Source organism: Vipera berus (assembly GCF_964194415.1).
Source record: "Vipera berus genome assembly, chromosome: Z".
NCBI lineage: Eukaryota > Metazoa > Chordata > Lepidosauria > Squamata > Viperidae > Vipera > Vipera berus.
This window is the reverse complement of record NC_138205.1, coordinates 26,508,191-26,522,499: the sequence shown is the minus strand read 5'-3', so window position 1 is coordinate 26,522,499 and position 14,309 is coordinate 26,508,191. Positions and strand designations below refer to the sequence as shown.

Here is a 14,309-nt window from a genome sequence, read left to right as displayed (position 1 = left end):
AGATTGTCCATATAAGCATCAGGACTTAAACCAGGTTCATTAGGGTCTAATTAACTATACCCATTAGGAATAACCAAACTAGATCTGCTGAAAAGCTATTCTGGGGTCTTTGCCTGTGAATACATTCACCAAGTTGGAAATTGTAACACTTATTGATGACATTAAAATACATCATTTTTTATATTTGTTGTACCATTAAAAAACAAAGGAAACAATATTGAGTGGCAGGTAGGATAGACATCTGCCTACAGTCAAACAAAAATGTGATTGATAGCTTTCCTCAAAGCTTGCTTTATATCTTTATTCCTCAGACTGTACACAAAAGGATTTACTAGGGGAGTCAAAATGGTGTAGAACACAGAGCAGATCTTATTAAGATCTCTAAGGGTTCTGTTCTTTGGCAATACATATACTATCACTATAGTTCCATAAAAGAGTATAACCACAGTGAGATGGGATGAACAAGTAGAAAATGTTTTCTTCCTTCCTACAGTGGATGGAATCCTTAAAATGTTTTTTACAATACAGCCATAGGAGATAAGAGTTAAAAGAAAAGGAAGCAATCCAAAGATAGCTGACAGAATAAATATTAGGAGCTGGATTTTCATGGTGTTGCTGCAGGATACTTGGAGTAGTGGTGTAAAATCACAGAAAAAGTGATCAATTACATTAGGTCCGCAAAACACTAACTGTTTTATTAAATAGGTGGGCACAGAGTTCACAAGAAACCCAATAATCCAAGAGTAACCTGCTAACTGCAGACAGGTTTTCATACTCATAATGGAAACATAATGCAATGGTTTGCATATTGCTAAATACCGATCAAAAGACATGGCAGCAAGTAAGTAGCATTCTGCTGTAGCCAATCCCCCAAAGAAATATAACTGTGTGAAACAGGAATTTAATGGCATCAACCTATTTCCAGTTAGGAAGCTGTCAAGCATTCTGGGAAAAATAGTTGAAATGTAGCATGTTTCTAAGCAAGATAAATTTATCAGAAATAAATACATTGGAGTGTAAAGGTGTTGGTCAGCTACAATTATGACAACAATAAGAAAGTTCCCTAGCATTGACACAAGATAGATAACTAGAAACACCAGAAAAAGAAGAATTTGAAAGTCATAAATATTTCCAAATCCCAGCAGGATGAATTCTTTTATTACTGTTTGATTGTTCTCTTCTCTGCCTTCCATGGTTATTCTGTAGGTTAAATCAATGAGTTGCAAAGCCTATAAAAAACAAGGATTCCTCATAAAAAACTGATACAAGACCTAAAAGTATTCAGTACAGAATTGTGACTTTAGAGTACTAATGTGCAAGAATATATATAGTCTATGGTCAGTAATTGATTAGTAATCTCCATTACAGTCATCTGATATACCCAGGATCTTTCCTCCTAGAGTTAAATATAAGATTTATGCATCTTAATTACGACACCATTCTTCAGATTCTAGCTATGTCTTCTTCTCATATTTGCATACTTTTAACCATGGTTATAAAAATTATTGTCACTTATGGCATAAAACTGATTTAATAGTCTGGCACTTCCTTATTTAAGTTAAAACTTCATTCCAGTTGAAAACATTTTGTCATCATCCTCATCTTTTTTTTAAAAAAAAATCTAAGACATATTTAAAATAATGTTTTACTGGTGGCAAGAGGTATCAATGCCCATTGATTTTTCAGCTGCTCCCACAAGTAGCTGCAATCTTCAAAATTTCCTCTTCCTGGTGGTTCCACAGCCATCCAAAATTTATTTTGTATCATTCCTAAGTGCTCACCTTTTAAATCCAGCTGCCAAAGAGCCAGCTGTGAAAGCAAACACAGCAGATCATGAGTAAAGGAAAGAAAATCCCTTACTCCTCAGCAGACATCTTCATCTTCATCCTCATTCTTATTATCTGCTTTATTCAGACATACTAACCAAATAATGTGCATTAAAGATGTAAAAGATAAAGACTATGACATGTGTGAGTTCCGGCACCTTTTTCTTTTACAAAAAAAGCACTGTATATATATATATATACCCATATAGTTTTATTGGGAACAATTCAGAAATAATTTGTCATTGCTTTCGAGAGTATTTTCTAATTTCTCATTCTACCTGACAACTGTGGAATTCACTTGTGCTTTCCCATCAAGAAAGCCTAGAATTCATTAACTAGATCCTGCCACTTGCATGAGACCATTTTAAGGTTATCTGTATTTTTATTGCATTAAGGTATTTGTTTCCATCCACAGATTATACACAACTGTCTATAGGGATTAAAAATAAATACCTGAGATTCAGCTCCACGCGTGTTTAATAAAGTGAACTGAAATGGTAAAGCAGTTAAAAATGTCTGTCAGATTAGAAGGGTTTCTCCATGTATTTTCTAATCCTTAAATCTGAATGTGCAGAATGCAGAATTTTTCTATGAAATCATAACTGTAAGTAAATTCCTTTTCCTTTCCCCTCCTTGAATCTATAATATACAGTATACCACATTACATTTGAAGAAAAACATAATTTACAACCTGAACCTTAGACTTCATTCAGTCTAAGATTCAAAGCTATATTTAAACATATGAAAGAAATTTCTCAAGTAGGCAAAATGTTCACAAGCAGTTAGTGTCCATACGGGTTTAAACTCTCCCTATGATAAATACTTTGTTTTCAGCACTAGGGAATTAATTAAAATATTTAACCAAACAAATGAAGAAAGGCTAATGGGAAAATTTAAAAATCTCTACTATCCAAATAAGTGAAATGTATTCATTTCCAGTGACTAAAAATATTGCAATAAAAACTAAATCATGGAACAGGTTAAACTCTACACAATAGTGTTTGTGTTGTTTTATACAGCAATGGTATATTGTTTTGCTCTAAAATTTAGTAATAAGTGAACAGATTTGGCCATTCTCTTAAAGAGTGTCATTGATTTAACTGCTAAGGAATAAGAATAAGAACATTTAGTGTCAACTCATAGTATGCCTAATTAAGTGATTATGTCAGATCAAAAACAAGGAAAGTGGAGAAGGACATGAGCCACTCGTTTATACTCCTTGAGTGGACAAGAATATATACATTTACTTTTATATCTAACTTGTCTTCTAATAATAAAGAAACTAATGCACAGTTCAGTTATAGTTTTGATAGGGCTTCCTTAGAAGAATTTAAGCTCAAATGTTAATAGAAAAAGTAATGAATTGGAAGATGTGGAGACACCTGGCCCATAGAACAACCAAGAGTTAGACATGACTGAATGAATATTATCATCATCATCATCACCACCATCATCATCACCACATATTTACCCTAATTATTTATGAAAATTTCCAGTAGGGCCATGGAAGCTGAGGATTCTTACTAGATTAATATAAGCTAGGTTTTTAAATGGCAGAGCTGTATTGTGCCAGATGCCAGCTGTAATGAAGAATTGGAAGGGAATTGTGTGTTTGTGTGTGTGTGTGTGTTAGAGAGAGAGAGAGAGAGAGAGAGAGAGAGACAGACAGACAGACAGACAGACAGACAGACAGACAGACAGACAGAGACAAAGACAAAAACATACAGAGAGAATACATATTATATTGGGGCAAACAAATAAGGGTCCTTAAGATTTTTGACTGAAAAACTTTGGTTGAGTACATATGTTATTTGTCAAACAGTGTGCTGTAACTTAACTAACACACAACCTTTTTAATATTTTGCAAGTACTAAAGATCTGCAAAGAGATGGGTCTTGCCTGTTTGTATTAGTTTGGTTGATGTACATGTCCTGTGTTTTCCATAATTTCTTGAGTATATTACTGCTGGTTTTTCATAATTGATAATTGGGTCATCTTCTCTGAAAACAAAGTCAAATGTCCTGAGACATCTTCTCAAACCTTTTTGTATTTTTTTTAAATGCTCTCAAGGACATGTGAAGTGTTAATATACCACTTTATACTGTTTTGGTAAGACTGCATCCAAGTCACCATACAAAAGATATAAAAAAGATATTGAGACTTTAGAAAGAATGCAGACAAGAGCAACAAAGATGATTAGGGATCCAGAAGCTAAAACATATAATGAACACTTGCAAGAGCTGGGTATATAGTCTAATGAAAATAAGGACTAATGGCAGTTTTCCAGACAAGAGGAGGTCAACCTGTTCTTATTATTATTATTAGTTATATTTATATACCGCCCTATTCCCTGAGGACTCAGGGCGGTTTACAGGGAATTAAAAATCCAAAATACAAAAATTAAGAACCAAATTAAAAATATTAAATTGACCCTGTAGTCAGTTAAAAAGAACCCCAAATTAAAAATTTCTCCTCAGTCTGGGCCCGAGAGCTCGAAGAGCCAGGTCTTCAGGCCCCGGCGGAATGATCGGAGGTCGGGGGCAGTTCTCAGCTCCACCGGCAGCTGGTTCCAGAGGGCAGGCGCTCCCACCGAGAAGGCCCTATCCCTGGGTGTCACCCGCCGGCAATCTCTTACCGGTGGGACCCTGAGCAGACCCTCCCTGTGGGAGCGCACTGGGCGAAGGGCGTTTGATGCTGGCAGCAGGTGTTCCCTCAGATATCCCGGACCCAGGCCATGTAGGGCTTTATAGGTGATAACCAGCACCTTGAATTTCACCCGGAGGGCAACCGGAAGCCAATGCAGCTCACGGAGTAGAGGTGTTACATGGGAGTATCGGGAAACCCCCATTACAACTCACGCGGCCGCATTCTGCACCAGTTGAAGCCTCCGAGTGGTCTTCAAGGGCAGCCCCATGTAAAGAGCATTACAGTAGTCCAAACGGGAGGTCACAAGCGCGTGAGTAACTGTGCGTAGGGCGTCTCGGTCCAGATAGGGACGCAACTGGCGCACCAGGCGAACCTGAGCAAAAGCCCCCCTGGTCACGGCTCCAATATGGTCTTCAAAATTGAGCCGTGAATCCAGGAGTACGCCCAAGTTGCGAGCCCTATCGACGGGGGGGTAACACCTCACCCCCCATCATTAAGGATGGAATAACTTGGTTAACCCGAGATGCTGATATGCACAGCCACTCAGTCTTGGCGGGATTGAGACGGAGCCTGTTTCTCCCCATCCAGACCCGAACCGCCTCCAGGCACCGGGACATCACGGAGAGGGCATCACTGGGTTGGTTCGGGGTGGAAAGAAAAAGTTGGGTATCATCAGCGTACTGATGATACCCCACCCCAAAACCACGAATGATCTCGCCCAGCGGCTTCATATAGATGTTGAACAGGAGAGGCGAGAGAACCGACCCCTGAGGAACTCCACAAATGAGAGACCTCGGGGCGGATCTCTGCCCTCCTGTCAACACCGACTGCGAGCGACCCTGGAGGTAGGAGGAGAACCACCGTAGAACGGTGCCTCCCACTCCCAGCCCCCTGAGACACCGCAGTAGGATACCATGGTCGATGGTATCGAACGCCGCTGAGAGATCTAATAGGACCAGGACAGAGGAGCAACCCCTGTCCCTAGCCCTCCAGAGATGTGTTCTCCAGAGCACTTAAGGGCAGGACAAAAAATAATAGATGGAAATTTATCTAGGAGAGACCCAACCTAGAATCAAGGAGAAATTTCCTTCCCCAGTGACAATTAACCAGTGGAATGGCTTGCCTCCAGAAGTTATGGATACTCCATCACTAGCAATTTAAGAAAAGATTGAACAGCCATTTGTCCAGAATGGCTATTTAGGGTCTCTGGCTTGAGCAGGGGGTTGGATTAGAAGACCACCAAAGTCGCTTCCATCTCAATGTTTCTGTATTCTGTATCATGTATCAGTAAACACCAAATAGTTTTATTGGCCAGAGAGAAAATGCAACTCTATGACAGGACTCTAACAAGAGAATTTATGTAGTTATACCTGTGTTGAAATGTAGTTCTGTTTCACTTTTTTTAATGAACATGAGTGAGAAAGTTAAGCAGATGTTCTTCAGAATATTATATCTAACTGGAACTATGTTGTTCTGTGTAGTTTCATAATTAGAATAGAGTAAAGAGGTTCCAGTCAATTAAGTATTTATTTATTTATTATTGTTATTATTGGGACTTATATGCCGCCCTATCTCCCGAAGGACTCAGGGCGGCTAACAACAATAACATACAATAAATACAGAAGTTAAGATAAAATTAAAATTAAAGGCCTCTGTACAATAAATTAAAAGTAAAATGAATTAAAAATTAGAGTTAAAAAATTAAAAACATAATTAAAATCAGTCCAGGTCAGCCAGGTGGAAAAGGAGTGTTTTGAGGCCACGGCGAAAGGACTGGAGATCTTGGGCCATCCGAAGCTCATGGGGGAGCTGGTTCCACAGGACTGGCGTTCCCACAGAGAAGGCCCTCCCCCTGGGGGTCGCCAGCTGACATTGTCTAGCTGACGGTACCCTGAGGAGGCCTTCTCTGTGTGAGCGTACTGGGCGATGGGTAACAATTCCTAGAAACTGAATCAAATGATATGTTCATATCTATGAATGAAACATAACATTTTCTCTGAGGTTAAGTGATATATATTTCAGCTAAATGGCAAAAGTGTAAAGCTGACCTATCTTTGCACTGTTTATTCTTCTGCCAAAATGTTATTATTACCACATCCAATCTACAAGTTTCTGTTACAGGTAACCACCACAAAACATGTTATGAAATTTGGCAGATTGAGTATTAATTTGCTGGGTTTCTTTCATATACTTTTAATACAATGGGAAACTGTTAGATTTATTCATAGCATTTCTGATGTCTATGTGTATTATGCTGTTGTCCAATATTAGCTCCCAATACTACATTCATTTTCAATAATTCCTTTGGAATTAAATCTTCCCCAGCCATTTAAAAAAATCATGAAAAATAATTTAGTAATCTCAAAAGGAGATATAGAAGTCTAGTTTGTAGTATTTTAGGACACAAATAAAAAAAGTGTAGATTAGTATTTTATCAAATCTAAATCTAAAATGCTGAAGGTGTTTAAAAGCAAACATCTGGAGAAAGGCACAAAAATACAAAAGGAATCTACACCAAAATTACTAGAATTGAATGTGGTCTATAATCTGTAATATGATTTGTGCAAATCTACTGTGGAACAGAGTAAAAATTTAAATCTGTTAAACATGTTTTCTTTAGAAGTTGGGAGGGAAGTGGTTATACAGAGTTATTATCATCCTAAAATTATAGGTTCTTCCTCTTGGGAAATCCTCAATGGATCCCACATATATTGTATGCATATATATATATATTGCCTGATGAATGAAACTCTATATACAGAGACTTATCTATTGCAGGATGACTGGAATTCATTAGGTCATCCTGACCTGTAAACAAAGAGGCTTGTTTTTTTGTGTTGTTTTTTTTTTGATGATGGTTGTATTTTGACTGGAAACTGCCTCAGAGCAAGGAAGAGAACCACTTCCAATTCCATGGTTGACTATACTGAAACATTACTCCTAACCCTCAGTGTTTATGCTACAGTTTCCTAACTATTTTTCCATGTTGTCCTCAGAATAATCTTTATTTCTTAAGTTGAGGGTTTTAGAACTTCATTCTTTTCAACACATAAACCCAACAATCATAAAGGAAAAAAAAGATTGTCTAATGACCTCAGACCAAAACTATCAACAAGACAATTATAGACTTATTTTAGACTTGTAGGAGGATAGCTGCATTAGTCTATGGGAGCCAAAATTTAGAACTTTTTCTTAATTAACAATTTTTTTGAATAAATAAACTTAGAGCTTTATTATGCCTTTTAATAACATTTGCTGGATTAATTCTAATATTTGGCCAAACAATATCAATAAATTTGTAAAACTTCACATAACCTGAAAACCCCGTGTGATGCTCATAACTTTTTAATTTATCTTAGCTAAAAACAATACATATAATATTTCAATGCACATAAAATTAAGCAGTTTTTGTTTTCTGATTAAATATGTATCTACAGAACTGATTTTGAAGATAGAACAATCAATGAATGAAATATTATCTAAACTATAAGGAAAAAATAAAGTATTTCATTTAAGAATATAAGAGGAACATACTTTGACTCTTTTTATATTTTTCTAAACTTGAACAAAATGTAAAATAGTCTTCTCAAAGAATCTTTTACTTCTCTATTTCTTAAACTGTATATAATAGGATTAAGCATGGGGGTTATTATGGTGTAGATCACAGAGAATACTTTATGAAGCCCATTCAGTTTGTTAGTGTTAGGTACTACATAGATACTCATCAGAGTCCCATAAAAAATAGTCACTACCAAGAGATGAGACGAACAGGTGGAAAATGCCTTTTGTTTTCCTACAGTGGAAGGCATTCTCATTATGGCTACAATGATAAATGTGTAAGATGTTAGAGTTAATATAGATGGTGGGAAAGTAAATACTGAGCTTAAAACATAAAGAAAAACTTTTAAAGCATATGTGTCCCCACAAAATAATTCTATAATTGGGAAGGTGTCACAAAAGAAATGATCAATTCTATTATTGCAGAAAAGTAATTTGGATATGATAATCAGTGTAATAGTGTTTGCTAAAAAACCACTAATCCAAGAATAGGCTATCAGTTTCAAACACATTCTGCCATTCATCATGATGCTATAATGTAGTGGTTTGCATATAGCTAAATACCGATCATACGACATTGCAGACAACAGGTAACATTCCACAGATACAAAAGAACCAAAAAAATAATGTTGCACAAAGCAAGTAGTGTAAGAAATCAGTTTACTTCCAGTAAGTAAGTTGAATAGCATTTGTGGTAAGATGTTTGAACTGCTACAGGCCTCCAAGCATGAAAGGTTCCCAAGGAAAAAATACATGGGAATGTGGAGGTGTTGATCAAAAACAACCAATAGAATAATAAATAGGTTCCCAGCCATGGTCCCCATGTAGATGAGGAAGAAGGGCAAGTAGACAGGAATATGTAGTATCTGATGGTTTCCAAATCCAAGCAGAATGAATTCATCATTGAATGTCTGATTTGTCATTTCAGTAGTTTCCAATAACTGTCCCTGGAAAAAGTAACATGGCAAATCATATTGTCATCTTTCTCTTTGATTTAAAACATGTATGAAAATGGGAAAAATCCACTTCCACTACCTCTTCAATATCATTAGTGTTATTGGTTTTCCTCCCTTAAAATATTTTTTTTCTAAAATAATAAAATATTATTTGACAGAGCCAACTAGGTACTTTTATTTTTACTGTATATTGACAGATTGGTCTCAACTACCATTGTATTTTTTAAAAATAGAAATCAAATCTACATTTTGAATAACAAAAGGCAATGGCTATTATGAAGGAACACATGATTTTTTACTATAAACACACATGACTCAAATAAATTCAGTTTTTTAGAATTTTCTCACTTAAAGTATGACTTGATTTCTTTTTCATTTAATTTTTAATATCATTTAGTAATACCTTGGGTCTTCAGATACACAATTTTTAATAGGGAACAAAAGAGCTATGTACCTTCAATGGAATAGTCATGACAAATGTAGAAAGGTGATCATCTAAAGCTGAGACAGAATTTCTTCAGAACTCATTCAGCTTAGAGTGTTTTCACTTATACTGCTTTGTCCTAACCTCACAATGTTCCCGGTATTTGCAATTATGTCACTGTTTCTTTAATGGAATGAAGTGGAGAGAAAAAAATACATCCATCACAAAAGAAATGAATTTTTAAAAATTATTTATGCATATGTTAGACACAATGAAGAAAGCTGGATATCTTTATTTCCAACTTAAAATCTCTTTCTCTGTGATATGTGAGAACTTTTGGCTGTACTTATAAACACACAAAATATAAATTCATTCTCACATTTAAATTGATTTGATTTGATTATGAGACAAAGCACAAAGAAAAGAAACTTGTACCTCAAATAGGCATGATAAATGTCTAAAATGAAGGAAATATATCCCATAAAAATGATCGAATATTATAGAAACTGAATATGTTACCAAAACATCTATAAATAAAGTTGTTACCACTGTCTCTGATGTGATGGAAACTTGAACAGAGATTCAGTCCTAATGCCTTAATGTTATATTTCTTTCATAGCTTTCTTACTAATGTTATGTTTGTATGACTGTTTGGATTTTTTAAATGTAATTGTATAATTGCGTTTTGTGAGAGTATTTTTATCAGAGTAGGAAGAAAGTTTCCTTTACTCCCCAGGCATATACAGATCACTAGGGAAAAAGCAGCATGAGGAAGTCTAGGGAAAGAAAGATCTTCAATTTCATTAAAAAAAAAACACCTTAGAAGAATATTTATTTTTCAGTGTGCACCTGTTTACAAATGATCTGTTTATTAAAGTGCCTCCAGCTGTGCACAGCAGCAGTGGACCCTATTGCCATCACTTCCCCCTGACTCCGAAATGGCAGAAAGGGTCCAGTCATGGCAGTTTGGCTTGGGAGGGGAGTGAAAGAGAAAGCCATCAAGCAAGGAATGGCCTGGCTAGGGATGCCCTGAAGTAAGTGGGCGTGGGGTGCATGGGACAGCTCCACACCCTCCCCCACCTGCTTTGCCTCTTTGTGGTGGCAGCAGTGCTACACGCGCTTTGTTGCCCCATTGTGGTAGCAAGGTGCCATGGAATGAGCAGGGTTCTAACTAGGGCTTATTTTGGGGGTAGGGCTTATATTAGGCCCACCCCTAAAAATCAGGGTAGGTCTTATTTTCAGGGAAATGGCAGGCATGTGAAACTCGCAAGTCATATAACCTCACACAACATATGGTGACTTTTCCCCCATTGCCAGCAATGAGGTAGGTGCAGTTTTGGCATGACCCATCCAGCCCATGAGCCAGCAGTTTGACATGCCTGGTATAAGGGATGTCTTAGCTTTTGTTAGTTTTATTATATTATTTGCAAGGAACTTGTCTGAGAGCTTTAATGAGGCCAAAATTATTACATGCATCTTGTTGGTGTTTTGTAGTGTTTGGGACCCCTTTGTTCCCACTTACTTGAGCACCAAAGGGAATACATGGTTGCTGTAGAAGTCTTTGGTATTTTTTTCTCTGGTGCAGAACTACTGGGTTGCATCTTTTTTCAAAAATGCTACAATATAATTATGAAACCTGGACTTAATTGCAAAGATCATTTGATAAGACAAATTAATTAAACTAGATCCTATCTTCTTTTCATTCTTTTGCTGTCCTTTGTCACTTGTTTTCATCATGCGGTTATCTCATATTTCATAAAAAATATTTCTTTATTAGCTTATTGTTGACAACAACCTATTTCTATACATTTTAAATAAAATAATACATTACCAAAATGCAAGGTTGTATAGTAAACCTGCAAGATATTTGTTGCTGAAATGTGTAGAGAAGATCTATGTGGCAGCCTGTATCATCAATGCAAATATAACCATATAAGTCACATGGCAGGGAGATAAATGTAAATTTGAATGTGGATAGTAAATACCAACTGCAATTAGGACTGGCAAGTTTGTCACTAAGTGTGACAGTCATAAAGTGAAATATTATGTGAATATGTCTAACCTTCAGTTTTGACTGGGATTATTAGAAAATCATTTTTTTTAATCCCATTTATATCCCGCCCTTCTCCGAAGACTCAGGGCGGCTTACAATCTAAGAAGCACAAATCAATGTGCTTAGCAATAGCCTTCATTCTATGTATATGCCTGCTTATTAGGGCTTTCGCCCCGCCCCCCAAGCGGCATTTTTACAAATTCAGCTTATTCGCAGTCATTAAGTGCAATGTCACATGCCCCTGATCTGCAACTGATTTCTGGCTTCCCCATTTATTTTGCTCATAGGAAACCAGCTGTAAAGATGATCAAGATGATCCATGATCATGTGATCATGGATCCTGCAATCATTGCAAATACACAATGTATACCATTTTTATGAGGAGATAACTGAACCACAGTGCATCCCTTGTTAGACAATTCAACAGTGAAGCTATTCATCCATTCCCCCACCCCTATATATCTACAGTATAGAAGAAATACTACTGCAATTCCCACAGACAATCTAAAGCAGAGGTGTCAAACTCACAATGTCACATGACATGTCATGACATATCACAACTTTTTTTCCATTGCCGGCAATGAGGTGGATGCAGTTTTGAATATGTTAGAACCAGTACAGAATGGGGAACATCCCCATTCCAACTTGAAGTCTCTTTCCCAGTGATATCAAAGAAGTTGTTGTAGCACCTACAAATTCACAAATTGATTCTCATGTTTTATTTTATTTTATTATGGGACAAAGCACAAAGGAAGAAACCTGCCCCTGAAATAAATATGATAAATATCTAAAAGGGAGGAGATATATCACATAAAAAGATCAAATGTTATAGAAAGAGAGATTAGAACATGTTGCAAAGACAGCTATAAATAAATGCCGACTTCAGTTTGGAATTTAACACAATCATTCCCCAGGATCTAGTAGACAAACTGGGCCTATTACAGGCTTAAACACTCCTTTGTGTAACTGGATTCTTGATTTTCTTACTAAAAGGCCCCAATATGTGCAAGCTGGAACAAACATTTCTAACAACATTTTCTTGTGCACAAGTTCTCCTCAGGGCTGCGTCCTAAGTCTGTTGCTGTTCACCTTGTTGACCCATGACTGTAGTGCTAGGTTTTCCACCATATTGTGAAGTTCACAGATGATACAACAGTAGTGGGCCTTATTTATGATGACAATGAGGGTGCTTACTGCAAGGAGGTTGAGGGTTTGGTGAACTGGTGTAAGGAAAACAGCCTAGTTTTAAATACTGAAAAAAACAAAGAGATCATTGTCAATTTCACAAAAGACAGGCACAGCCACACTTCTCTCTGTGTTAAGGATTCATCTGTGGAGATGGTTACCAGCATCAAATTCCTGGGAGTGGTTAACAAGTAGGCTGGCTTGGTTGCTCAACAGCAAGACAGTGGTGAAGCAGGTACAGCAGCATCTTCATTTTAACTTAACCTCCTCAAAGCATTCTTCACTTCTTTATTTCTCAGGGTATAGATGATAGGATTAAGCATTGGAGTCAAGATAGTATAAAAGAGAGATAAGACTTTGCGAAGTCCATTCAGTTTATTGGCATTTGGTACTACATAGATATTAATCAGTATGCCATAAAAAATAGTCACTACCAAGAGATGAGAAGAACAGGTGGAAAATGCCTTCTTTTTCCCTAAAGTAGAAGGCATTCTCATTATGGCTATAATGATGAAAGTGTAAGAGGTAAAGGTTAATATGGAAGGTGGGAAAGTAAATATTGAGCATAAAACATAAAGAAACATTTTGAAGGCATGAGTGTCACCACAAAACAGGTCTATGATTGGGAAGGTGTCACAAAAGAAATGATCTATTTTATTATCACATAAAACTGATTGAGACATGGTAAATTGTGTTACTGAAGCTGCCAGAAAACCACTAATCCAGGAGAAGGCTGTAAGTCTGAAACACATTCTGTCATTCATTATGGTAACATAATGGAGTGGTTTGCATATAGCTAAATACCGATCATAGGACATTGCAGATAACAGGAAACACTCCACAGCTCCCAAAGAAGCAAAGAAATAATGTTGTACAAAGCAGGCCCTAAATGAAATCATGTCGCTCCCAGTAAGGAAGCTGGTTAACATCCGTGGTAAGATATTTGAGCTGCAGCAGGTCTCCAAACATGACAGATTCCCAAGGAAGACATACATGGGAGTGTGGAGATGTTGATCAAGGACAATCAATAGAATAATAAGTAGGTTCCCAGCCATGGTCCCCATATAGATGATGAAGAAGAGCAGATAGAGGGGAATATGTAATATTGGATGGTTTCCAAATCCCAGCAGAATGAATTCATTGTTGTAAGTCTGATTTATTAAATCTGTAATAAATTGTTCCTGGGAAAAATAAAATAACAAACATATAGACATTTTTATTTGATTTCAAAATATGTGCTAATGAAAAAAAGAAACATAGAAGTCTGACTCCTGTTTCATCAAGTGTACTAATTCCATTATTGTAACATTCATAAAATGTTGAAAATCTTTTAAAAATGCTTGCTATTACAACTTAAAAATTACTCATTTGCATTAATCCCAATGCAGACATACAGTAAAGAAGCTACAAATGCTATCAATAAGATAGCTGAAAAATTCTTTCTAAAACTTCCAGCAAAATAGATCTATATAACAATTATCTCTCTCTCTCTCTCTCTCTCTCTCTCTCTCTCTCTCTCTCTCTCTCTCTCTCTCTCTCTCTCTCTCTCTCTCTCTCTCTCTTGTATCTGGCCACTTCTATATTTTTCTATTTCTGTAGAATATAAGTATGTGATTCACAATGCATCAGGAAAATGTATGAAGTTTTATAATATTTGTTAT

At 36.5% G+C, this 14,309-nt stretch overlaps 2 protein-coding genes across 2 annotated transcripts; both read right to left on the bottom strand.

The window, feature by feature from the left end:
- Positions 1 to 251: 251 nt before the first annotated feature.
- Positions 252 to 1,193, bottom strand: LOC308678853 (olfactory receptor 11L1-like; the record flags this gene model as incomplete). The annotated part of the gene is made up of 1 exon (XM_081346088.1): positions 252 to 1,193. The coding sequence occupies one exon, from the start codon at positions 1,191 to 1,193 to the stop codon at positions 252 to 254; it is 942 nt and encodes a 313-aa protein (XP_081202214.1).
- Positions 1,194 to 12,902: 11,709 nt separating this feature from the next.
- Positions 12,903 to 13,703, bottom strand: LOC308678852 (olfactory receptor-like protein DTMT; the record flags this gene model as incomplete). Its single annotated transcript, XM_081346087.1, has 1 exon — positions 12,903 to 13,703. One exon carries the CDS (start codon positions 13,701 to 13,703, stop codon positions 12,903 to 12,905), a length of 801 nt encoding a protein of 266 aa, XP_081202213.1.
- Positions 13,704 to 14,309: the final 606 nt, after the last annotated feature.